Source organism: Syngnathus leptorhynchus, chromosome 1 (genome assembly GCF_054491065.1).
Source record: "Syngnathus leptorhynchus isolate UIUO chromosome 1, UIUO_Slep, whole genome shotgun sequence".
Classification (NCBI taxonomy): Eukaryota; Metazoa; Chordata; class Actinopteri; order Syngnathiformes; family Syngnathidae; genus Syngnathus; species Syngnathus leptorhynchus.
The window spans coordinates 21,524,639-21,552,291 of NC_141195.1; the positions used below are offsets into that span (position 1 = coordinate 21,524,639).

Sequence of the window (27,653 nt, forward strand, 5' to 3'; positions counted from 1 at the left end):
TGATAACACACATTTGACTTGATAGCATTATCTAAAGAACTCTGTGTGTGTGTGTGTGTCTGTGTGTGTGTGTGTGTGTGTGTGTGTGTGTGTGTGTGTGTGTGTGTGTGTGTGTGTGTGTGTGTGTGTATATTGTAGGTGCTTGTTGGTACGTGTGCAGGTCAAATCTGGCGGGCTGAGAAATGTGACCTATCAGTGGCCATGCAGCTGTCACTCTGAAGTTAAGACATTTGGACGGCGCAACGAGAGAAGCTGGACAACGTAATTGCTCCAAAGTTCTGAACCGTTTTTAAAGGCTCCACATTCACAAAAACCAGGAAGCTGTGACGCTTGAACATTCCATGTCGAATCTCTGTCTCTCCCTCTCTGTCACCGGACAGAGGGGGGGGGAGTCAAAGTCCTGAAAACGGACCATGGTGACGACTGCTAATGCTCCATGATCCAGGGCGGACTTACACCTGGAGAAGGACACGCAAAGATGTACTATTTCTCTCCATGGATCTTGTTGCTTTAACCCAGGCTTTGCGGGGATGTCCAAAAGAATTCCTATTGGCTGTCAAGGCAAAGTCAGGTGTGTATATTTGTGGTGTGGCTATTTTAGACACAAGTTAAAAAATATTTTTTTTTCAATCAAACAAGTTCCATGAAATTACTTTTAATCTAATTTTTATTGTTAATGTTAATTGCGGTATTTGGTGTACATTGAAAAGGGATTGAAATTATTAGTAGCTGAATAATTGTTTGTTAGCTGGAGGAATAAAACAATACAGTACATGCATCATTGTAATTCCTTTACAGTAATTCAGGACAGAATGTGCAAATATAGATAAACACATATTGCCCAATACAGATGTCAATTTCCAAATTTCCCAAAAAGTGTTTGTACTTGACCTTGAAAGGTCAGAATAATGTTCATTTAAACATGAGGCTGACATACACCGAAGTAACCAAGATGGCCGCCGAGTATCTCACTGAGAGAAACAACCTTCTCATATTGTACCGTATGTGTTTTTAGTTTCCTGCCGGGTCATCATCGGCGTGCCCCGCATGTCTCAAGGTGTGAGAGTTGAAAGAGTATGAGGCCAGCAACAAGTGCAATCCAGATATAAAGTTCGGCCTGATACAAAGTTTATATGGAATCCAAGATGGCTGAAGTCGCAGCACCCAGTCCGAGTGGAAACATGACCAAAGCTACCAGGTTGAAAAACCAGGTTGTCCCCGACCAGGAGCCCAAGCCACCAGTTTTTGTTCGTAAACTCCGCAAGGCTGCGGTGGGAACGGGCTGTGATATCCGTCTGAGGGTGTCAGTGGCAGGTTTTCCAAGACCGTCACTTACCTGGTACCACAACGACACACTCCTACCTCCTATGAAAGACCAGGACTCCGGAGGGTTGTGGATAAGGGACTGTCGTATGCGAGATGCCGGCTTGTACACCTGCGTGGCTGCCAATGAGCTGGGGGAGACCAGCTGCAGCGCCATCCTCGCCATAATGGATCTTGGAGAAGGTAACATCTTTTTTTCCCATACACTAATCTCTATCGATCCATCAATCAATCTGTGTCGATCTCTGTCTACTCTATTCCAATCTATCCATGATAGTTGGCTAGCTAGCTAAGCGTAGCTAAACTCGCTACCTAGCCAAACTATTTCAAAGTGCTTATGTGACGTAGAAAATGAAAGCATCAAGGAGAGTTTTTTTGTGTGTGTGCTTGTCCCAATGCGGCCATGGCCTAGTTGCATCACCAAAATTAGTTGGTGAGAACTCACAAGCATGTGAGAGATAAATGATCCTTCGCATGTGTCAAGATTAGATGAAAATTAACCACCCTCCTCCATGTTGAGATCATTAATGATGGAATTTTAATATGGTATTTGGTTTTTAATAGTCATTTAGTGAAAAACTCAATTTTGTTGCACCCAGGTACTTTGTTTTTGGGTCATAGAGTATCTGTAACTTTTCTTTCGCGCCCCTCCATTCGACATAGTTATTTCCGGCACGGTATGTGCCTTTCTCAGTCAGAGCTCTGATGTGTGGATTCGTCTCCGATTGCACCAGCAGACATCATAGATAATTATAGCACCGGCGCGGTCAAGAAGTGATGCTGTCACTCTCAATCATGTTCAGCGCCATGACAGCGAGGCCAAGGGCCTATCAATGTGGTTTTCTGTGTGAGCCTGCTGCATGAGGCACATTTTAAGCAGCCTTTGTTTTTTTTCCAAAACAAAGAAAGAAACACATGATGTAAAAAAAAATTGTGAATACTTTTGCCATCTCCAAAGACGGATGGCAAAGTTGGATGGACTTGATCGGAACATGCCGACGTCACGAGCGATGTCATGCGGGCTTTCTGTCTGACGTACTAGCACCACCCTCTGGCTCATCATGCATGTTCACATAGCATAACATATTTCATTCAGTTTTGTTTGCAAGGCGCCAATTCACGCAGAGACATTGTCTGACTTTGTTTCATGATTTTATGGATCATGCTCATTGCTCCTTATCTGTTGATCGCGCAAAGAAAAGACACTTTGGCTTTACACTTTACCATATATATATGGTACTTACTTATATTTATATATATATATATATATATATATATATATATATATATATATATATATATATATATATATATATATATATATTCCATGTTTTCATTTTATTTATTTTATTATATATGTTTATTTATTTATTTATTTATTTATTTATTTATTTATTTAATTATTTAATTTTAACCTCCCAGGTTGGATCAAGAGTTTTAGAATGGAAATATTTCCCTCTCTGTCACTTTAGGTACAGATACAAATCTGACTCAAATTCCCACGGGTGTGTAACCTTATCTTCGTTATCAGCACCACAGAGTTTACTATTGTCGTCTGAGACCTGTGAGCAGCAGAGTCAGCATCATATTCAGCATGCTCGAGTTTCCCAGCCTGCGCCGCCCTGCCTCAAACAGAACAAGCCATCAGAGGACGGCAGAGGACGCAGTGTGTCTTAAGAGGGGGTTGGTCCCGTACTATCGGGGAAAGTCCAGCGCAACTGCAGACAGCTGGAATCAAAGTTTGGTTGGACAAGCAGAGCACTTGAGGAGACCAGCCATGGGCTGAGGAGTGTTTTGGACTGTTGTGGTCAGGAGGGACTCACAGGGGACGTTCTAGTGGGCTTCAGTGTGTGGATCTTGGTAGGGTGGAATGCTGAGGAGGGAACTGCTTGACGCTCGCAAAGCATTGAAGAGTGCGAGGGACTCAACCAGTGGACCAAGGAGCAAAAGCAGCCAACGTAAGTTGTTGTTAGGTCCTCTTCTCTTTTTGTTCTGTTCTCAAAGTTGTCTTGTCAAGCAGGTGATGTGTTTGATTGTTATGTACCTTGGTTTGGTTTCTTACTTTTTTTTTCCTTCAACGTAGACAACCATAACATTTGCAGCTGGAGGGTAAGCTGCATTGTGTTTGTTTACCGACTAAGCCTGTGGTTAGAGTAAGAGGAGTGAAAATGGATTACCCCTCTTGTATCATTACATAACAGGGAACGCTTAGAATTATAATGCAAAATTCAGGCTTCATTTTTTAGTCTAGATGTCAAGGAAAATGTGCGGGAAGCTTTTCATGGATCACATAAAGACATGGCATGTCAGATTATCTGATACCCCCCCTCTCATCTTGCATGCCGCTTGACATTCTCTAAATGTTACGTTCAAGTGAATTACTGTGCAATTAATTTGATTCCCCCTTGTGACGAGGCAGCTGAAGCGAGATCCGTGGGTGACGCTCCCTGTGGCGTGTCCCTCACTTTGTGGCTTGTCCCCTCGCGCTTCGCTGGGACCCCACTGGGATTTTGTCAGGATTAGATGGTAGGATCGGGTGGCTTGCCACGTGACACAAATTGAACATGCCACGGCTGAAACGGGTCTCCTCAAAGTCTGCTTTGTGCAAACAGAATCAAGTGACACGACTCTTACACAAGGTTAGCTCTTTGCGTGGTCTTGTCATTTCATTCACTCTTCACTTGACACTATTTTCTTCCGAATTGATGCCGTACAACTTGATTGTCACACAAGCAGAGGGGTGGGTGTCAAACTACGGCCCCCGGGCCAAGTTTGGCCCACAGTGTAATAAGATTTGGCCCATGGAGACAAATAGTGTCAACTTTGTGTCAATACTATAATTGCAAATTGTCTTCACTTTCACAAAATAGATGTTTTCTTAGCAATTTTTATTACCATTCTTTTTTTTTTTTAATTGGACAGTTTTTACTATTCCCCAATTCCAAAACAAGATATGTATCAGTTTGTTGTGTAGACTATTAGTATGAGTTCATACATTTATTTGGGTTGACAGTTATTATGTCCCTCTCAAGGAAACTATGGCTCCAATAAAAATGAAGTTTACAGAAGGTGATTCATATATACTGCTGACAAAGCGGACTGCCTACACGTTGTCCATCAGTGAAAACTGCATCGATTGGCCTTCTGATGACGTTTGAGCGTTTCTTGCTATTAGGCCTCACCAAAAGAAACAATATAACAAAATATGACCGTACCAAGCCTCCTGTTGGAGGAGGGCCCGAAAAGCTGGTGCGATGATGGTTGTATTGATCTGAGAGCATTTGAGCTCTTTCTTGGGGGTGTATTCTCTATCACGTATAAAGCACGCGCATCGATTTCTTTGCTCTCCGCCACCTCCCAACGCTGATGGATAGAGAAGGAGATCTTGGGGGGGGGGGGGGGGGGGGTCCAATCCACAGCCATGCTCATGGAATTCATTCAGTCCAGACACTTTTTCAGAGACACACAATGTATTGTGAGGTCATAAGACCGCATCGGTTGAGTGGCTCCGATTCATGAGGAGAGTAAAAGTCATGTTTGAATAAGAAGGTAAACAGCGACATTCCTCACTTGACAACGTCGGGGAACCCATCTGCCTACAATAGAGGAGCCACCATGGTTACAGATTATTTTTAGACTCATTTGATGATGGTGGCGGAGGTGTGGAAAGCACAGATGTGTTGAAAAGGATAATTAAGTTTGGGAGTGCATAGGGAGAGGCAAGAATCACGAGAAGGGGTGATGCTAACGTTATTCAAAGTGCGTCACGAGGCACCATTTTAAACTCAAATGGTGACCAACAATTCCTTGTTTGAGTTTTACATAGGTCTCCGTTTTTGCATGTGCTTTTAGAAATTGGTCTTCAAATCCCTGAATTCATACAAGGCAGGTGTCCAAGACGGATAAATAATGGAGGAAGATGGGAATCTTTGGTTTAGAAATAGAATATTTTGGTTTTTTGATTGCATTTCCTGTTGCTACTTTGAGCCAAGGAGTCTTTATTAAGTAAATTAAAATCCTGACATTTCATTTGTGTCCCATGTTCGTCTCAAGCTTCTACACGTTTTTTCTTTTGATATCTCCATCCCATTCTCAATTTAGTCCCCTCCATCAGTCACTCGCTTTCCCTCCCTGTTTCTCTCCCCTTTTGTTTTCTCCGCCTGTTCTGAAACCAGCGGTTTTGCTTCTCGTCTTGCCTCCTCCAGCGTGGGCCCATCTGCTCCCCCCGCCTCCCCATTATGTAGAGATGGGGAGGGTGCCGAGTCAGAGCAGGCTGCTGCTCTCATCGGCGGTCAGATACGCTCAAACACAAAGAAGCCTCAGTCCGGTTCCCTCTGGTTCTTTTCCTCCTCCCTTCTTCCCCCTCCGGCTCCGCTTGTCACCGTTACCTCGACGAAGCCTAAACACGGCTGAATCCCATTTTGCGTTCCCCGCCACACCCTTTGTTGCTCAGGCTTAGTGCAAACGTGTGGATGCTACAGGTAATATTGTTGTCCATCAGGCAGGAAGCAGGATGAAGAAAATCTGGTCAAAGAAGAGGTTTCAGGTAAGTCGAATTGAACACAATCTTGTACTTGTTGCACTGATGTTGGGGAGATTCTTAATTTGTTTTACCTTTTGAGATGTCTTTCCACCCACAATTGAGACATTGGGACACAATTGAGTTTATTAGTGGCAGACATTTGTGGGTTGATTTCAGAAAACAAGCACTCGTCTGTTTTGGTGGTTCACTTGTCATTACAATGACAATAAAGAGGCAAGAATTATTTTCAGTGCTGCCTATCAGGAATGTTGCTACAGCACATCAAATAACAAGGCAGCCCTATATGAAGCTCAAAGTGTGTCAGTAGGCTACACTCAAATGCACTCGAGCCACTCAAGCCCGGATGTTGTGTTGATGTCAAAATTCTTTGTTTGCTCATTCACCCGTTTGGCGATCACGACAAGCCGCCACACAATGAAAAATAAAAATACTCAGCCAATAGGAGCTCCAGGGAAATGTAGAGAGGGAATCAGTCTTATTTTTTTTTTAGGTGGGGGGGGGGTTCGCTCTACATGGTTCTTATTGACACATTGTGGCCTGCTCACGATTGCACACGCTAAAAATGAAAACACAATGATTTATGGTTGTTGTTTGCTGTAGGGTGGGACTACGTTGTATTTCATTGAAAGCTTGAATCAGTATTTTGAAGCATCGAGCTACACCGCTGTAAACTACAACCACACTAAATTATATTGTGGAATTTGTAGTGTCAATCAATATTGAGTTTCTTAACCTCAACAATTCAGACCTTGTGACGCAGCTCTTGAACCAAATTCCTTAGATTGCCGAGGTATGTCGAGTACAGATGAGCATGAAACATAAATGTGTGGCAAGACATGTCACCAAGATGTCAGCCAGGTGGTAAAAGCCTCAGCAATCTCTGATGCCACTCCAAAGCCGTCTCTGTCATTTGATCAAGGCGGATGGATCAGGAGAACAGGGTCACCGGTTTGAATGACAATTTTAGACTTCGCCTCCACCAATGTAATCTGAGTGTGTGAAGTGTCGGTCAAAATAAAACGCTTACGTGAAGTCAATTGCAAGGGAGAAATCTCAATCAGTTTAAATTGATTAAAATAAAAAAAGGTCTGGCTTGCTAGTATATTTTGCACAATTTCTCAAATAGAATCCAATTTTATACATTTACAATACAATACAATTTTATCGATTTATCCTCCTCACCTAACCGGTTTAACTGGAATAGTTGAATTAAAAAAACATTTAAAACAAGTTTTTCACTTTGAGTCAGTGCTAGTTGTTTACTTTACAAATGTATAGAAAACTGTACAACTTTATTTACATCGCGCATTTCACAACTGCAGCTGTAACTAACAAAACATAACAATGATGTTGTTGACATTGAAAACATTGCAAAAGCGCCAGTTCGTCACTTTTGACTAACATTTGTTCTCTATCTCGTTTACAGAGAAGCGGTCATTCCACGCGGACATTTGGCAGATTTACACATGGTGTGTTGTCATTATGAGCTTTTCTCACATCCTCTTCGAGATTGGTCGAGCATCCTCGGCATCCTCCCAGTAATGACTTTTGCTGCTGAACAATGTCCGCATTGTCTGCTTTTAAGTGTCCATCAGCGAGAGTGCCTCGTCTGAGTGTACATCCACCCCCGCCATGCGATATCTGCGATGCAATTTAGCTTCTGCATATCACCCGGCCCCCTTGGAGATATCATGTGCTGATTTTTCTTTCGTTTCTCTCGCTTGACCGTGTCGAGTCAATCGTGCGGTTCTGACTGCCGTGCCTGGGATTGAAGCTCTTAAAGCTAATTTGATGCAGATGAGCGGATTTACATCTTGCCACTATAAAAGACGCTGATGTAGTGATGACTTGAATGCTGATTGTTGGTCTTGCAACGGCTCTCCTTACCATTAGGCCGACCTGCTGGAATTATCTAATCAGGATCTGGCTTGATGGCGCGCGGCGCAATGAGGTGCTCTGACCGCTAAACGTTCGTGTCGGGCCAACCGCTGATTTTAAACCTCGAATGGGTACGAAGAGGATTGGTCGTGCGGGTGAGAGGGATGCTGGTTTCCATAGTAACGGTGCTCTCCCGTCTGCCCTCTCTTGCTGCCACTACGGAAGCGAAGTTTTCCGCTCCTGCCGAAAGCAAAGCTACGGTAAACCTGCCTCTTTTGATTCATCACGTCTGTTTTTTATTTCTTCTTCTTCTTTTGTGGTTTCATCTTGTGCTGTGGAGATGTTATTCCACCCACATTTCAAGTGGCGGACATATATTGTTTTGATGTTCTCTTTCATGTCATTTGTGGTTTTCCACACCTTTTGTGTTTCTCTGATATTTTTGTTTACATGGTGGTCTAAAGTGACAAGTCATTTTATTTGGTTTTAAATCCATGGATGGATATGTTCACACCTTAGTTGGCTTCCTGTCCTTCCGTGGCTTGTAACCATTAGAAAACTGTCCTCGTCATCCTTTTCTTGCTTCACCAGTCATTGATGTCTTTTTCTTTTTTTTTTTATTCTAGACTCTGAGAACACAGAGGATGAGACCACTGAGCCCCAGATGGAACCCAAAGGAGGGCTGGGGAGACACCAAGACAAGACCGCCTGGGGTGGACCTTTAGGTATTTAAAAGTATTTTGAGAATGAAATAATTTCATACACTATCTTAAGAAGAAGTATAGTATTAAAGAACCCAACTATAAATCAAATCATAGCTGATGATAAATATAAATAAATAAATAAATAAATAAATCAGGCAAAGCTAATCGAAAGCAAATCAACAAAACGACCAAATAAAATAAAGCCTTTATAATCAATTCTCTTTCGTCAAAACTAATTGATGGCTAGCAATTAAATTTAGGTATCGTAGGAGTATATAAAATTTAATTATTGGTGTGAAAATAAAAAAAAAAACTGACCAGACAGAAATAAAAAACTGGCCCCGCAACAATTTTTTTAAAGCCAATTTCACTGATATTTTATTTTATCATTTATCCACCATTACCTGTTGTGCAAACAAAATATACAATATTGACAAAGTGTATAATTCTTATGTGCAGTCCCAATTTCAATTTTCAGTACTCTAAACTGGTTCATGTTAATTATTAATTGTTTATTTCAAACTTGTGGTTCATTGATAATATACCGTGAGTCCCAACGTGACAGACGCACTGGCATGGTTTTGGACCAAAGACCTTCCCCAAACATTCATAGCATGTCGCAAAGAAATTTCTAACTTACTCAGGGTCTGACATGTAAATCACTCAACACAAGGCTGAATTGAAGCTGCCTGCTCTCACATTCTTCCAAACCCGGCAACAACATGTCTGAATTTAGATCCCAAATATTGACGCCCTTCTCCTCCTCCTCCTCCTCCACCACCACAAGGACACTTCCTTCACTTGCGCTCCGCTCCGTGTTGGCGCTTTGCAAGCTTCTGCGTCGGCGGACCGACACCCCACGCATCCCAGAGAGAAACCGCACTGGAAGAACAGAAAAAAAAAATGCGGTGAGGGTGGGAGGAGGTGATCCGTCATTTGTTCTCTTTAAGAAGTAGCTTGCAGGCACAACCACAGTACACAGTATGAATGCAAGACGTGCTAGTAAGAAAGAAAAGACATTTAATGAATATTCCAGAACTGAAACAGTAAATGCTGGTTCAATAATCCCAAAAGTGGATCATTCTCGACTGCGGTATGGATCTATCTATAATTTAGCCATGACCTACAAAACTTGAAATAGACTGCACTTTAAAAGGTCAATCAATAGTAGCATAAGACCCATTAAAACAACCCTCTGCAAAAGTATTAAAACAGCAATTTGATTTCCTTTGTTTTTTTTGTCCAATATTGTACTGAAGACGTTTCAGATCAAAAGAGAAATATGACACAAAAGATCAGAATAATAAATATGAATAATAATCATTATAATAAATGAAACAAATGAAGACAATTTGTAATTTTAGTATTGACACATGATGTCCATGCGCATTTTTCTTTGCGGGCCACATAAAATGATTGTGGCGGGCCGTATCTGGTTTGACACCCATGATCTAGATCCATTAAACAACTCAGGACAGAGATGGCAGCAGCAGAGTGAATACTAAAGTCGACAAAAACATTTGTCTGGCAATTCACAGAAAAAAAATTATCGGATGCATTTCAAACTTTTGCCCGAAATGTATCGTTTGATCTGAAACCCACAACTCAAAAAAAGGAATTGACCGTGCCGTCCCAAGACTTTTGAAGGGCAGTGTATGTTTAAAAAAAATCTGTTTGTCCATTTCCATCTTCTTCTAGGCGAGGGGGATCGTATGACAGAATATAACCCCGACGTTTGTGATCGCCGAGCCACCCTTCCAGGCTCTCATGACCCCATCGTGGAACGAGAGCTCCGGACGCTGGCTTCCCGTCCTCCTGGGCCCAATATGGACCCCACAAACCCATCCAGGCAAGCTCCTGGCCCCGCGGAGGGCCCCCTGCCTGTCCGTCACCTGGGTGTCGAGCCGCTGATCCGGGCGTCTCACGCTAACCTGGCGAGGCCCGTTCAGGGGTCAGAGGAAAGTGTTTCTGTCGGCAGTGACTACTACGGCAGTATGTTCAGCCTCTACCGGGGGAGAACTTTCTCCATGCCCTTATAGAGAAGTCCAAACTATCGGCAATCCCCCCAAATTTGAAAAGACACTCAAGCCAAGATGTCATAAATCAATCTCCACGTGGAATATTTTTTTCCATAGACTCTTTGTTTTGATTCCACACTTTCCTTTGACTTGATGTTTCTATGGGAGCATCTAACTCTTCACCGTCACAACGGCGGTGACATGTTTTACTGCACTGTGAGTGTGTACCTGCTGCACGTTTTTTTGGAATCTCACCTTTGGATGAATAATTTTTACGCTTGCGGCAGCATGCGTCGGATGCGGGCCTGGTTGAATATTAGCATGAACACAAACTCCTAATCATGACACAGGCTCTCCTTTCTCGGCATGACTTTATTTTTTTATTTTTTTGCTGTAACATATTTTTTCTTCCCTTGAGCACATTTTGATGACATTTCTGACAAGTTCACGTAAGCTCTTACATGTGGCAACTTCTAATTTGATTATTGTGCTAGCTGCACTTATTTACACCCTGAAGCAGAAAAATGCATATTAAGACAAAATGACACGGACCAACATTTGTTCCCTTCTGAAGCTTCTGGCAAATCTACAGGAGCTCTAAGTTCACACCTCATTTCCCTCCAACCTTCGTTCCCCCAGGATTGAGAGTGATGATGACTCACATGGGGGTCTCCCATCTGCATCCTTAAGCTCCCTTCAACCAAACCACCAAGAAGGCCCAAATCGAGACCAGGATGAACCTTTAGATCAGCTTTTTAAAAACAATATGCCGACCAAAGTGGCTCGTACAGGGCCCAAGTGCTCCGACAAGATCAAAACGTTTGAGGAGCGAAGGGCGAGCGTCAATCTGCCAGCAGTTGGATCCATTCCCGAGACCGATGTTGCCGCTCAGAAACGAGCGGCCTTCAAGCAACGAGCCTCCTCGCTGGAGGACAAGATGAGCTACTCGCAACGGGTTCAGGGCTACCAAAACAAGTTCGGTGAAGAACTGGAAAGAATCAAAAAGCTCGTTGGCAGCGTAAGCATAAGAAAGGCTCGTTCGAGTGAGCCACTGGTGACAGAAAAGCTATTTCCCCTTGACCCGCAAGAGACTAAAAAGCCAAACGCGAGGGAGTCGGCGACGAAAGGAGCGCAGGAACATAGACCAGAAAGCTTGACTAAAGTTCCTGAAAAGGCAAAGCCCGACTCAATGACAGACCGAGAGCATTACTCATCACAAGGAAGAATGGGGAATATTAGAGTTGCCATGGAGACAGCACTAGTTCACCAGTTGCCAGGGCAACTATTGCCAACAGCCACAAAGACCACACTCACCAGGTTTGGAGGGAATCATCTCTTCTGAAGAATGCCTTAAAGGGAAAGCTAAAACTATCCAATGACTTCATCCGTTTTTTTGTGTTGTGTAATGCAGGAAATATCCAAACGCTTTGGTTGTCAACTCAGCGGAAAGCCAATCACCCACGCCTTCTGTCAGCCCGTTTCTCAAAAGGACGAAAGTGGCCATTCCCACCATCTTGGTAGAAGATGAAACCAGCAAGACTGAATGTGATGCAGGCCAAACGGAGATGAATCAAGTGAAAAGTGGCTCTGCGGGAGGTAATTGTCTGCTTTGTGACACATTATTTATCGCTTGTATTTACAATCTTCAGAGGTTCTGTTGCTTCAAAGCGTTATATTAAAAAAAGAAAATGGAATCGCAGCATAGTATGCAGTCAAGCTTAAAGAGAAAGTCACACCAAATTGTATTTATAAGTGAAAGGGCTCCTCAAATTAGGTCGATATATTTATAAACAACGTATATTGTAAATGTGGAGTATTTCCATTACACTAATTGTTAAATATGTCAAGTTAAAAAACCTGCCTTTATTTTAAATTTTACTTGAAAGTATCTAAATATTAAAGTAAGTACAGAAGTATGTATATAATTTAATACATATATTAGAGATTTTACTTCAAAATATTATAAATATAATAATATAATATGTATTAATATAATTATTTAACAGTCACTTTTTAAGTTCAGTTATGTCTAAAGTAACTAAATTACTATTTTAATAACCAGTACTTACCCAAGTCACTTTTTAGATAACTGTGGCAACAATGATGTGATGTGGAAATCGAAGTTTAAATCCAAACACGTAATAAAAAAAAAAAACAATGCCCGACCAAATAATTTAGTAATTAGAAAAAAATGTAAAAAGTAATTAAAAAAAAAAACAATACCCAGCCAAGTAATTTAAAAAAAAAAAAGCCCATCCAGCAGAAAGAGTGGTTACCATGGCAACCCATGACAGGCCAAGCAGCATAGAGAAACCAAATATGTTGATAGCATCCATCCTCTCTGTTTACGCATGATGCAGCTTTGCCTGCAAATGCAAACGGCCTCACATAGCAGCTTGGGCCCGTCTTGCCATATTTGGCCCGTCAGTCCACCTTGCTGGAGTATTTTTAGCCACCCGCTTCTTCTTCAGGGTAAATGCACACTGCCTCGTGTCCCCATTTGAGTTTTTTATCTGGCTTGATGTTCTCCAGGCAGCGCAAGCTAAAATGATTTGCGGGAAGCAACAGCCTTTGTTTTTTGGGGGTTTTTTTGGAACTCCCACGCACAACATCGCGCAGACGTTTAGTTGATTCATCTTTCTGTCATTCATCTGGTGATCTGACATCGATATCATTTGTACAAAAGTCAGTGTGGCAGTCAAGATGCCTAGAAGGTCAGATGTTTTATTTTGGAGAAGCTGGATCAGATGTATAGAAAAAGATGGTCGGCTTGAGTTGCTTCATGGGAACAGAGCCCAAGTCAGTCAGTCAAAATCTAAATGCCATGTCATGTTAGGTCTAATTGGTTTACGTGTTGCCATTGCCTGGTTTCGTTATTTCTAATAGAAATGAATAATCTGATCGAGTCACTAATTGTGCTTTTACAAACATTTGCGTCAAACAAAGCAAATAAAGCCCGAAAGAGTTTCAGCAGCAGTGCTTGAGAAATTTAGTGCCGGTGTTGCTCCGCGTAGCCATCAGTTAATTCTGATGCAAAGGTACTAGACAGAGCGTCTGCTCTGGAGCACAGGGAATAAGTGAGTTCATGAGTCAGACATTAAGGGACTCATTCATTATCCACTCTGTGCACTGTGCACTTCACTATGCTGCCTCTGCTGAATGTTGGACAAATTAAAGTACAGATTGTGCCGATCTAGAATCTTAACAGCGTCTGCTGCTGCTGCCATATTTAGCAACTGAATAGCAAATAATTGACCAAATGTGGCTCTTTCAGTTTGAGAAGAGTGAAATGCTTGAGATGCAAATATGATTCAAACCAGGTTTCCGTTAATCTTCCAGAGCAAATTGTGAGTCTCGATGAGGACTACCTGAGTCCACAGGTGGCGGCCATGGAACATATTTCTGCTCCAACTAAAGGTGTCCATTTTAAGGAGCCTCCCTCTTTCCAGGTAGGGGCCCTTCCAAAGCAGATATAACATCCAGCAAATGTTAAGTACTAAATGTTCTGTTTAAAAAAGGTGGAGCCATGTGACCAAGTCGTGATGGAGGGCCAAGATGTTGTCATCTCTGTAAAAGTTGCCGGGCAGCCCAAACCAATGGTTCACTGGTGATTTGTTTTACGAACACAATGGCCAGACGTGACTTCATGCTCAGTTGAATTGCCTGCTAACTACGTCACCGTGTTTTTCCGTACCAGGCTAAAGGACAAGGTCCCGGTGAAGACGGCAGGACGCTTGTCCGTGAGGGTGACGGAGGACGGCTCTGATGAGCTCAGGATCATCTCAGCACAGAGGTCGGACGCAGGGCTCTATGTCTGCAAGCTTGTCAGTGACAGCGGAACAAAGCAGGAGGAGTGCAGAATCGAAGTCAAAGGTGAGAGAGCTAAAATCCTTTTGAATGACATCGTGACCAATTTGTCTGTGCAATCATCCACATCATAGAAATCCTCCTAAAATTGGATGGATGGATGGATGGATGGATGGATGGATGGACGGACGGACGGACGGACGGACGGACGGACGGGCGGGCGGGCGGACGGACGGACGGATGGATGAATGGATGGACGGGCGGATGGATGGGCGGATGGATGGGCGGCCGGGCGGATGGACGGACGGACAGATGGCTTTAATGTGGCTTCGGTCTGCCCCAGCCAAGGCAATAATACATTATTCAAATGTGTGTTTTTGATCATCAGCTGCAGCAGAGTTACAGCTGAAAATTATCCAAGAGGTGACGGATCTGAAGGTGGAGGCTGGTGAGTCGGCCATGTTTGAATGTGACATCACCGGACCTTCAGACGTGGATGTGGATTGGCTCTCCAATGGGAAGCTGATCCAGCCGGCGCTGCTTAACTGCAAGATGCACTTTGATGGTCGAAGGTTAGTTAATTTTTTATTTTTTTTTCCTGCTTAAAGTCTCATCAGCTTTGAGTATGTTTCCTCCAGTCTTGTAGAAAGTATTATTTATTTATTTATTTATTTATTTATTTATTTATTTAATTTTAGTTTATTTATTTATTTATTTATTTATTTATATTATTATTTATATATATAGTATTATTTTAATTTTAGTTTAGTACTAGTTGTAGTTTTGTACTTGTAATCCAAGTATCTTAACACCAAAATTGCTTTTGCTTAATTAAAATTCACCATATAGCTTATTAGTTGTCTAAAAGCACGTCACATTTTCCTTCAGATGCCGCCTGCTGCTGAATTCAGTGCACGAAGACGACAGTGGGACATACACTTGCAAATTGAGCACAGCCAAAGGTAAACAACAGATCCAATTTGCCTGATTCATGATGATAAAAAATATTCATGAGGCTCATTTCATATTTAGACGAGTTGACCTCCAGCGCAAACCTAAAGGTGACCCCCTCCAAGGAGCCGTTGTTCACCCGCAAGCTGGACGTCCTCGAGGTCATCGCGGGTCGCACGGCCCGCTTGGACTGCAAGGTGAGCGGGTCACCGGCGCCACAAGTCACCTGGAATCACTTTGGTAGGGAAGCTCAACTGCCTTGCTGCGCTTTTCTATCCAACTTTCAACACGTGTTCTTCAAAGGAATGCCGTCTTTTCTCCTCTCTGCGCCTTCAGAGTCCAAAGTGGAAGAGAGCGACAATGTGTGCATTCTCAGCGAGGGCGGGCGTCACTCGCTGGTGATAGCCAACGTCAGCAGTGACACAGAAGGCTTCTATACGGCCGTGGCTCAGAACATTCATGGGAAGGCGGAATGCACTGCTGAGCTGTACATCCAAGAGCACAGGGCGGCTGTCTCCTCTCACATGTAAGACATCAGCATTTCACGTCACGAATGAAATAAATGAATAAATAAATAAACGGGTAAATAAATAAATGAATAATCAATTTCCCACTGCAGATTTGTATGAAAATTATTGACGATACAAATACAACATGCGTACATATTTGAGCCTTTATAATCTTATCATGTAAGCAGGAGAGACAATTCAAAAATGTGCAAATATCGTTGTCAATGACGTAATGTAATTATACCAGCCTCGGGAAAAACAATGGTTCAAATAAATAATTTAAATCCCATATGCCCTTTCAGCCCACCGTCTGTGTACCATATCATACCAACTTGATATATAAGCACTTAAAGCTCCAGATAGGCCAAAGCTCTGTCCATTTCAAATGCATGAAATATAAAACAAGCAGACTATAAAATATGCATAGGAAGGCACCGAACATGACCATAAAAAGTAAACGTGCAAACAGTAAGCTGAGTAAAAATATAGAGTAGATAAAACAAACGTAGTGCAACTTTTACACCGTCCAATTTCTTACTTCGCAGATCCAAACTTGAGAAGATGCCCTCCATACCAGAGGAGCCAGAGCAGCTGGAGAGTGAAGTGGTGAAGAAAACCATGCCGGACTTTGTCAAACCTCTGTCTGACTTGGAAGTGATCGAAGGAAAAGAGGCGGTTCTGAGCTGCAAGGTGACAGGCCTGCCTCATCCAACCATCACCTGGTACCACAACGGAAAGCGCATCGAGAGCAGCGACGAGCACAAAATGACCCAGAGTAAGCAAAGACGCCAGCCGTCATCTTTGAGTGCGAGGAGGCAAATTTGAAATGCGTGTGTCTCCTTCAGACAGGGGCGTCCACACTTTGGTCATTCAAGCAACTTGTCACGCTGATGGCGGGGTCTACAAGGCTGTGATCGCGAACAAACTGGGCAAAGCAGCCTGCTATGCACATTTATACGTTTCAGGTAGCCTCAGTTCCTGCAGAATTTTTGTTTATTTTTACAAAATATAAAAATATCTGTTTGTGCTTTCTGAGCAGATATTGTTCCAGATCCCCCTGATGGCCCCCCGGTCATAGAGGCCATCACCGGAAAAACGATAAGCCTCAGCTGGAAAAGATCCAAGAAAATAAATACATCAGATGGTAGTGTATAATTTTTTTCTTAGTCTCCAAAAGAAGTCTGTGATAGTTCAGTGAATTCATAATCCAGAGTTGTATGACATCTTGGGTGCTTTGTGGTTTCATGGTTTTCTTACTTCGTTGCAGATTCGGGTTCCCTGTCTTATGTGCTCCAGCAGCAACCTCTGGGCTCCATCCAGTGGTCCACCGTAGCTTCCAACTTGAGGGAAACCAGCTACACCATTACCAACCTTTCCAAGGGGGTCCGCTATGCTTTCAGGGTCCTGACCTCCACCGGCAAGACGCTCAGCAAACCTTCACCATCCACAGATCTGGTCCAGCTCCAGGACAGAGGTCAATTTTTAGCAGAACATGACATTGTAGTGAATGCTTGTTTCTCAGCATTCACACAAAGCACATCTTTGACCTTATCTAGGACCTTATTTGAGGAAAGCACCCGCGATCATCGACAAACCCGACATTGTGTACGTGGTTGAGAATCAACCCGTAAGCATCACCATCACCCTGAACCACGTGCACGCCACCGTCACTTGGAAAAGGTAAAAATTATTCCACTTTCATCTCAACGATCACTTAAGTGAATGTGCTGCAAAATGTTGCCGTGGTGTTCATCAGGAGGGGTGTGGCTTTGGTCAACAAAGCTGGAGTGTGCGAGACGAGCACGCCGGACGATGATCAACACACCCTGAAGCTTCAGCGCGTCAGAGCCTTGGACATCGGCCAGCTAGTGGTGATGGCCAGCAACCAGTTTGGCAGCGACCTCTGCACGCTGCAGCTGGTCATGGCAGGTTGGACAACAGCAGATTTGGTTTCCTTGCTCAAAAGAAGCAAAAACTGTTATTCTTCCCTACTCCACAGTGCCACCAAAATTTGAAACCATCATGGAGGATGTGGACATACGTGCGGGAGAAACCACCCGTCTCGCTGTTGTAGTTGAAGGGAAACCAGATCCAGACATCCTGTGGTACAAGGTACCGGTTACACTCCTAAAAGTCAGCTCTGAAAATTTATTGAGATGTTTTGTTGAAATCTTTCACAGGATGATGTGCTTCTCTCAGAGAGCAACTACTTCACCTTCGTGTATGATGACCCAGAGTATTCTCTCGTAATCCTTAACGCTCACACTGAGCACTCGGGCGTCTACACCTGCACGGCCAAGAACCTGGCCGCGTCCAACTCCTGCAAGGCTGAACTGACAGTTCGCACAGGTCTGCCACGGGATTCAAAAACATCTTTCATAAATGTCGGCAGGCAAACGGACACATGTAAAAGTGTGTATGTTGTCTACAGAGGACAAAGAGGCCATAGAACCAGTGGAAGATGAAGGAACCATTCTCAGGAAGATGCGACGCTTGACAGACTACTATGACCTCCACAAGGAGATTGGCAGGTAGGCATGTGTCCATCCTTGTGGAGATAAAACCAAGCAAGCTACGGCTTTCCAGAACTGGAGACACAGTTATGACTAAACCGTTGACCATGGAACCCCAAAAAGTATATTGTCATATTGATTTTCTCAAGAACTTTGGGCAGCAATTTTGTGCAGACCATATCCATGAATGGCCTTTTTCTACATTTTGACATGCCAGATATTGTCCTAATTTAGACTCCTTCACAGATGCCCAACAAATAGAGAGTCCGGACATTAAGAGTAATGTTTAGTCTTTGCGTAGCCTCCTAACTAGCAAACAAGACGGGAATTCAATTTCGAATTCTTGGCAGAAGCAACATAAAACGCAGCCAAATGTTGTCCATCATAGGGGGACCTTTTCCTACGTGAAGCGAGTGACTCAGAAGAAAGGAAAGAAGGATTTTGCTGCCAAGTTCACATCCGCACGTGGAAAGAGGAAAGCCCTGGCACTGCAAGAGATGGAACTGCTGTCCGAGCTGGACCACGAGCGCATCATCTTCTTCCATGATGCATTTGAGAAGAAGAATTTGGTGGTGTTGATAACAGAGTTGTATCCTTTTTATGTACCGGTTTATTTAAAAACAGACGTGAGTCGACAAAGTTATGAAACATCGCAAAGACCAATCCACAATCGTGCAGTCTGGTTTTCCTCAGCTGTGGCTTAAAGGTGTCACGAGGAGATGTTAGAACGAATATCCAGAAGAACGACAGTAACAGAGTTGGAAGTGGGTTGGCTTCCGCGTTCCCCGACGGTCTCGCGTCACATGACCTTCACGTCATCACTTGTGCATCTCCGCAGATTCGTCGATGTATTCAGCAGGTGTTGGAAGGCCTTCGCTACCTTCATGAGAAAGACATCGGTCATCTTGACATAAAGGTTTGTCTCCATAGAATATATCAGACGAGTTTCCGCTGACAAGAATTGATTGCTCTCGTTTTCATCGGCTTTTAGCCAGAAAACATTTTGATGGCAGCTGCCGGGGGTGACCAGATCCGTATTTGTGACTTTGGCAACGCCATCAGACTGGAGTCCTCTGAGGAGCACTACTGCAAGTATGGAACGCCGGAATACGTGGCACCAGAGATTGTGAACCAAACACCGGTCTCCAGAGCAACAGACATATGGTGAGCTCGCCTCTTGCATGCCCCACTTGCGCCAAAGCACAATCTCATCACCTATCGTCTCTCTTCTGCTTCCTATAGGCCAGTCGCTGTCATTACATATCTCTGGTAAGACATACAACAAGTGCACAAATTAAATGTGGCTCTTATCATGAATCAATGAATCAACCATTCCAGTCTGACAGGAGTGTCACCATTCACTGGTGAAAACGACAGAGCCACGGTGTTGAACATTCGTAACTACAACGTGGCCTTCGAGGAGAACATGTTCTCTGACCTCTGCAAAGAGGCGAAGGGGTTTGTCGTCAAGCTCTTGGTGGTGGACCGACTGTGAGTACTTTCAGATGTATTTAACAGTATGGATGGGTGTATTTGCGTAAGTATGGAACTAAACTGTTTTTGTTCTTTCAGGAGACCAAGTGCCACCGAGTGCCTTCGCCATCCTTGGTTCAAGGTAGCTGCCAGACGTGTTTTATTTCAAATTATAATTCCGCTTTTTCAAAACAGTGATGATGTTTTAACTTGCAGTCAGAAAGTAACAAGAGCATCTGCACGTCGAAGCTAAAGCAGGTTTTGTCTCGAAGGCGATGGCAGGTAAAACACACATTTTCAATATTTATTGAAAAGAAAGAGGGTAGACCGACACAATCTAATGTGATTCAAACAAATATTCGGATCTGCTAGTACGTGGACAATTCTCATCAGTTTGATGCTGTCATGGAGTTGATATTTGAATATAGTGGTACCTCGGTTCACAAATTTTATTCATCAATTGAGTCAGTTGCCTTTCTCACATTATCAAGCACTTTTTGAGTTGTTCACTTTGTTAGAACTCTCATTCCTTTATTAGCCGCATTGCTGCTTTTATTGCCTCGTTGTTCTTCAGAATAGTACAATAGTACTTTTTTCACCAAGCTGTTTTGTGCAGCGAAATTGAGAACACCGTCTGTTTTTTTTTTAAATTACTTTGGTCTTTTTAATTATAATTAATTAAGCCTCCTAATAACGTAATCAAAAGCAATTGGAGATAAAGGCCAACTTAGCCATCCATGCCGAGACTTTTTGTGAACTGACAACAGAGTCTGAACAAACTATTTTTAAGAAAAACTAATTTCTTGAAATTGCAAAATCAGAAATAAAAATATTGTTCATTAATACCTTTCACGCAGTGAATTGCGAGCTTTGTACTTTTGTTAGGGAACAACAAAATCATCATTATGATCTCATTAGATTGTCAAGGTATGCCAAATGACATTCCAGATGATGTGTAAGCAGTTCTATATCATTTCTCTCCTGATGTTTGCCCTGCAGCGCTCCCTAATCAATTACAAATCAAAGATGGTGATGCGAACAATCCCGGAGCTACTTAACGACGCATCGACCCATGTGTCCATTGCTGTTGCGAAACATTTAAAAGAAGGCTCCCCGCCGCCTTCATCATCCTCTGACTCAGAAGCAGACGTGGATGAGCTTCCCTTCATTCCTATGCCGCTATCGATGTTCTTCTCCGGTTCCAGGGTCTCCTTGAATGAGATGCCCGAGGATGAACATGTCACACGGGGGCCCAATGATATTGCTGATAGAACTAAGAACAACCTTGACACAGCTGGTATCAAAGAAGCTGGTCAAAGCGGGACGCATAAACCCCAAAACACAGACGAAGAGATTATTCAACAGACGAAAAGAGCTTTACTTAAAAAAGGATCAAGTACAGAGACGGGTGAGTCTCAGACAAAAGCAAGAAGATCCACAATGCGGAGAGGCAGTTCTGCTGACTCGGCGTTGCTTCTTCACACTGACCTAGAACAGGGTGACGTCAACGAAACCACAGAAACAAGCAGCAATAGCCTGAAGAAGACAGTTTCTCTTGAACTACCCAACCGTAGCCCGAGCCCTGGAATCACAAAAATTAGCCAGGAGGATTACGCCTTGAAACTGGAGCTCATGAGACAACGGCTGCTCAGGGGAGGTAGCGTGGATAAAAAGATGAGCGGCCTGCGAGGACCCTTATTTGAAACGCTTGGCATGGAAGATGAACGACAGACAGGGTCTCTAGATCGCAATCTGAGGAGATCCAGAGCGGGGCCATCCACGCTCACACGAGCTGCATCCTCTGAGAGTGCTGGACAAGACACACCAAAGACCAAAGTTTTCCAGAAAAGCGTTTCCTTCACTCAAGAAGATTCTGAACCCATGCCCCTTCATCGCAGGTATGGAGCTCCCTTAGAAATCCCTTCTGGAGGCACTGAGGGGAAGAAGCTAAAGGAGGCAACCTCCATGTCCGCCCTAACAGAACAAACCACGACGGAGTCACCGACGGAGCGCATCTCTTTTAGATACCCAACAGCAGGAGAAGTGGACCAACAGCGTAAACGCAACAATCAAGAGAAAAGGACCAATATAGAAAAGGTAAATAAAGCTGAAAATGAGCCAAAATCGTCCGCACTTGTTACTCCGATAATTGTGATAGAAGACGATGTGGAATCGCAGGACAAAAGGAAAGCCTATTTAAATAAAGAGAAAGTTACTGAAGATGAAGGAACATCACAGAACACAAAAGCTTCACCTGGAAGATCTGACCGACTGTCTGATAAGTTGAAAGGACATGAGGCCAAAGGTATCGCTCCTTCACCTCAACACCCGGCTGTGTTTGCCAAAGTGGCGACTTCCGATCTATCCTCTGCTTCCACTTCAAACCCGGAGATACCCAGCATGCCACGCCACCCGCTACTTCGAACAGATATCAAAGACATTGCCTCGGAGGAGGTCTTTGAAGCCAGATTCAAGAAGCGGGAGTCATCTTTGACTCGTAACCTCAAAAAGCTAACCAGGAACAAATCAGAGGAAAAATCACCTACATTGAGCCGTAAGATTGGCGGTGGAGACGATGAGGTGTACAGGCCAGGGCAGAGAGGGGCCCCCCTCGAAATGGTCTCCCGAGGGCTACAAGAAAAGTCCAAATCAGTTCAAGACTTACGGGAAGATAAGGAAAAAGAATCTGGCCTAAGCCTGATTGGCAGGTGGTCAATGCGGGCTAAGAGAACAACATCAGTTGATAAAGATGCAGAGAACTCAAAGGAAACAAAGAATCAGGAAAGGGCAGCCCCAAAGAGAGTTACCTGGGCAATTGGTCGTAGTAAATCTTTAGACACGAATGAACAGGAAGAAAGACAAAGAGCAAAAACTGACGAGTCTGCAGTTTCTGCTATGAGACGCAGGTTTGAGTCCAAAGTGGCCGGACTCTCTGCCAAAATAAGGAGTCAGTCCGAGGACAGGAAGGATAAAACTACAGAGGCGAGTCAGAAGGCGCAACAACCGAGGAGGCTCACAGATTCTCCAATCCTAGCAATGCGACAGAAGTTTGAGAATAAACTCGCTGGAAATACATCAAAAATCCGCAGTCTGTCAGAACAAAGACAAGATAACACTGAAGAGAAGAAGGCACCCCTGTTTTCTCGTCATCGCCACTCACACTCTGAAGGGCGAGGACTGAAAGGAATGGGCATACCCGAGAATCAGCTGGCAAAACAAGCTGGCGTGGCCGCGTCAAAGGAATCCATCGAATCCACTTCCAGTGTTCAATCTGAGAACGACCGGCGGTCTAGATGGGACAGGTGGGGTCTGACCAAGAGCAAAAAAGACAAAACACCTTCTCAACCTGACCTGATTTCACCCACCCCAAAAAAGGAAGACACATCCCTCACTCGGACATTTGTCCGTTCCGCTTCGGATTTCCCGCCAGTGTTCCACATCAAACTCAAAGACCAAATCCTACTCGAGGGGGAGCAAGTCACCCTCAGTTGTCTCCCTGCCGGAAGTCCCCTTCCTGACATCACATGGATGAAAGGTCTCTTGCTTCCATCCTTGAGCTGATAAAAATGCTGTGCCAAAGCTCAAACAATCCAAATTCTAATTTTTTCCTTTTTTATATCTGACAGATCGGAAAGCTTTGTATACGGATGACCGAATCAGTCTGACGTCCCATCCGGATGGCAGGCAGATTCTTACGATCCTAAAGTGTAGCCAAAGAGATGGTGGGGTGTACGAGTGCGTGGCTACCAACCCCCTGGCTGCCATCACCACCTCTTGTACACTGACGATAGCTTGTAAGTGTTATCAAAACTTTGAATGTAGCTGAACATTGTCGTATACATAATGTGAGACTATTAACCACATAAGAGTTTGAGGTTGTATCTGGAAGGGGACAAAATCAAGCGAGGAACTCGCTGTGACAATCCCTGAGGAACAAAATGCCCAACCAAAAGATTTAATCCGGTTGATCTGGAGTTGATCATCGACCATTGTCTCGTTCGGTAATCTTTCCCCTTTTCCACAACAATTTAAGATATTCCCAAACGACCCGGAACCCCTGAAGTCCCTCAGACGTATAACAACACCGCCCTGGTGCTGTGGAAACCGTCCGACACCAAGCCCCCGTGCAGCTACACATTGGAAAGAAAGACGGAAGGTGAAAAATACGTTCTTATATTTGAAACTCTAGGCTGAACTTTCATGTTTTTATTTCATCTGGCATAATTTACGTTATAACGTTTTTCCGAAAAGACGCATTTAACATCTTGTTACTTCAGGAGATTCAACGTGGCAAACCGTTACCACTGGAGTGGTTGACTGCTACTACAATGTGACTGACTTATCTCAAGGTGACGTGTTCCGGTTCCGCGTGTTCTGTGTGAACAAGGCAGGACAGGGTCCACCAAGCAACTGTTCAGCACCTGTCAGTTTGGATTCAGCAGGTATTACAGGCTGAAGAATGCAGATTCTTTAAAATATAGTATGTGCCGTAAAGACATTGGATTGTTGTGTTTTGTTGTGGTTAGCTGAAGAGGCTTCACCCGTGGTGGCTGTGGTTAAGACCATTGCCGTATCTGGATCTCCGGCGTCTCCCTTAAGTCTCCCAATCACATCCACGATGACAAATACAACCTCCACTGTAACAGGTCCTAAAAATGCAACTTCACCAGTGAAATCCCTTCCATCGGCAGTACTGCCATCATCCTATCTGGCTCCAAGATCCATAGAGACCTCTTCATCGGCAATCACAAATATGCATGATGCTCCCAAATCGAGCTCTAAACTTCCATCGGCACCATTCGTAGTGCCTAAGCTCCAGAGTCCAGTGAACATTGTGTCTCCTATGACCCAGACCCCAAGCATTCTTGCGACTCCTCCTTCAACCCCCACCAAACCTGCCTTAGCGGTCACTTACATCCCCACCACTGAAGCTTCTATGGCCCCATCTCCAAGTTCCTTCTCCCCTAAAGTGCTGCAATCATCCAGCCTGAGCCCCATTGGTGAAGGGGCCTGTACACCCACCAGAAGCACACCATCCGGTCGCGTCACACCCTCCACGGCTCTGCGCCAAGGGGTTCCACAGAAACCTTACACCTTCCTGGAAGAGAAATCCAGGTGAGGGAAAATCAAAGTTGAGAATTTACCATTCACCTTCACGTCCTACATCCAGTGCATAATCCAACTATTCTTTGCCAGAGGTCGCTTCGGCGTCATCCGAGAGTGCCGTGAGAATGCCACGGGCAAAATGTACATGGCCAAAATCATTCCCTACAGCCAAGAGAACAAAAAGGAAGTGCTGAAGGAGTACGAGATCCTGAAATCTCTACACAATGACAAAATCATGGCTCTGCACGAAGCCTATGTCACGCCACGCTACGTTGTGCTGGTGGCAGAGTACTGCACCGGCAAAGAGCTGCTGCACAGCATCGTGGACAGGTAAACAGGAAGTGAAGCGTACACGTGAGTGCACAGTCATTTAAATTATTTCCCAACGCTCCACGATACCGTAGATTCCGCTACTCCGAGGACGACGTGGTTGAGTACTTGGTCCAGATCCTGCAGGGAGTCGAGTACCTCCACAACCGCCGAGTCCTCCACTTGGACCTGAAGCCAGACAACATCATGGTGACAAACCTCAACACCATCAAGATTGTGGACTTTGGAAGCGCTCAAAGCTTCAACCCACTTAGTCTCAAGCAGCAGGATTTGGGGGCGGTAACACTGCAATACATGGGTGAGGGCAATCGTTCACTGACAATACCAAATTCCTTGGGCATGAGGTTTCATCTTTCTGATAAATGTCCTTGAAGCTCCTGAAATTGTGAAAGGCGAAGTAGTGGGGCCTCCCGCAGATGTTTGGACTGTTGGAGTTGTGACTTACATCATGTGAGTTCAGTATCTAAATGTGCAACCTGCTTTGATTCGTCTACATTTACAATTAACGCCAAAGTGTCTTCTCATGCACGGGAAGGCTCAGCGGCCAGCTGCCCTTTGATGACAAAGATCCTCAGCGTGTGAAATCCAAGATCCTGATGGCCAAGTTTGACCCAACGAGACTCTACCCCAACGTCTCCCAAAGTGCCTTGGCCTTTGTCAAGAAGATGTTGAGCAGTTACGCTTGGTGAGAAATCTGTTGCAATCCAATCACAATTGTTTTCCTACAATTATGGTATTGACGATTTGCCTTTGATTGGCTGGCATTGAAAGAGATCAAATGATGTCAAATTTGTAATGTCCGTCCGCGTGTGTGCGTTCAGGGCCCGCCCAAGCACACGCGACTGCTTCTCCCAAGTCTGGCTTCAGGACACTTACATGATGAAGCTGAGGAGGCAGACCCTCACCTTCACCACGGGCAGACTCAAAGAGTTCTTGGTGGCGCAGCAGTGCCAACGCGCCGAGAGCACAACCAAGCACAAGGTGCTGCTGCGCAACTACCAGAGCACACCCAAGTCCCCGTCAAGTGGGCCTGCATCGCAGTTTCCCGACTCCAAGTGAAATTCACGAGAACATTGACATTTGGGAATGTCCCATCACTTACGGCGAGATTCTTCAGTACGACTCCCGAATCGACAGCTTCAAACTCGGAATCCAACTCGAGAAGTTATCTACTCGACTGCACATTTCCAGCAATCTCTCCCATTATGAACCAATTCTAAAACGACTCATTCAGCACAAAACATCACCCAGTGTGTTTTCTATTAAGCACCACCCATGCGATTGTATACTTTAAGCTGCTAACTTACGTTTGCATTTACTTCTACTTCTTACTTACAATTTCGATCTCAAAACCAAAAGACTTTTCCTTAAAACTGTTTACTTTTTTTCATGTTAATTTATTTGCATGCGTGTGCGAATGTAAGCTTTTCTGAATCACTTTTTGACTCATAAGACGGGGGGGGAAAAAGGAGTGTCTTTGTGGTTGCTGGATAAGAATCACACAATTTATAGATCTGTTGTTGAATATGTATTACAGATAGGGCGCACACTGGTAAATTGCTGTGGTTCTTCAGTATTACACTTAGCTTGGTGAAATTGCGTTTGGCCAGTTAGTGCCTAGATTGGAGGAATCTCCAAACTGTATTTCTTTTAATGTGTCAGCCAGTTCTAATTCACATGTGATGAGTTAGTTGGACAAACGTTTAGCACCACTGTTGCAAAAAAAAAAAAGTCAGGCTGACAGAAACAATAGCATTTAACAGTCGTGTGTGTGTGTTCCTCTCACAGCACTACTTTTTCTATGAATTTGGAAGAGTTGTAATTGTGCCAACTTGCTGTGTTTATATGTGGGATATGTTGTTTTTCAGAGACGGTATGTATTAAAGTACAATTTGCCTATTTTTGGTGAGCGCCCCACAAATGTGCATGTAGTCTTTAGTGAACTGGTCCTTTTTTTTTATATTGAAAATACTTTCAGGTTTTACACTAGTGGGGATTGGATCGGTTCATCTGACAAGTACAGTCCCTCCACACACAAATCCAGAACGGCTCACAAATCTGTAAGCACAGGTCGATGTCCTCATGGTTAATTAGCTTTAGCAAATTCTACAAGATATAAAAATGTAGCTTTTTGATGTTGATTATTTACAAAGTGTAGAAAAAAGTGTAGTTGATCAGTAGATCAATCAGGCAGAAATTGGTAAGCATAAGTCGTGAAAAAACCTAAAAAATGGCTGCCCCTGACAACGCATGAATTCCACGTGTTTTTTTTATATTTTTTGTTTGTGTTCTTTTTTTTTTTTTTTTAATAATATGGTTTACGTGAGGCGGCTCGATGGGGCACTGGGTAGCACGTCCGCCTCACAGTTAGGAGGGTGCGGGTTCGATTCCACCTCCAACCCTCCCTGTGTGGAGTTTGCATGTTCTCCCGAGCCCGCGTGGGTTTTCTCCGGGCACTCCGGTTTCCTCCCACATCACATAAACATGCTTGGTAGGCC

The 27,653-nt window shown here is 43.9% G+C and overlaps 1 protein-coding gene across 1 annotated transcript; it reads left to right on the top strand.

The window, feature by feature from the left end:
• The first annotated feature begins 1,133 nt into the window (after nt 1-1,133).
• On the top strand, nt 1,134-27,054 carry LOC147062670 (striated muscle preferentially expressed protein kinase-like). Its single transcript, XM_085919253.1, has 39 exons — nt 1,134-1,506; nt 8,371-8,469; nt 10,147-10,297; nt 11,106-11,783; nt 11,878-12,062; nt 13,806-13,915; nt 13,985-14,073; nt 14,164-14,339; nt 14,662-14,845; nt 15,162-15,235; nt 15,306-15,464; nt 15,561-15,750; nt 16,279-16,508; nt 16,579-16,698; nt 16,773-16,877; nt 17,001-17,207; nt 17,290-17,413; nt 17,490-17,662; nt 17,733-17,845; nt 17,914-18,082; nt 18,165-18,264; nt 18,635-18,835; nt 18,953-19,010; nt 19,085-19,162; nt 19,238-19,410; nt 19,489-19,515; nt 19,585-19,737; nt 19,819-19,861; nt 19,936-20,001; nt 20,719-23,254; nt 23,346-23,513; nt 23,753-23,875; nt 23,997-24,161; nt 24,246-24,834; nt 24,916-25,155; nt 25,230-25,453; nt 25,530-25,605; nt 25,691-25,840; nt 25,977-27,054. Exons 1-39 carry the CDS (start codon nt 1,134-1,136, stop codon nt 26,212-26,214), a joined length of 9,117 nt encoding a protein of 3,038 aa, XP_085775379.1. The 3' UTR covers nt 26,215-27,054.
• The last annotated feature ends 599 nt before the right edge of the window (nt 27,055-27,653 follow it).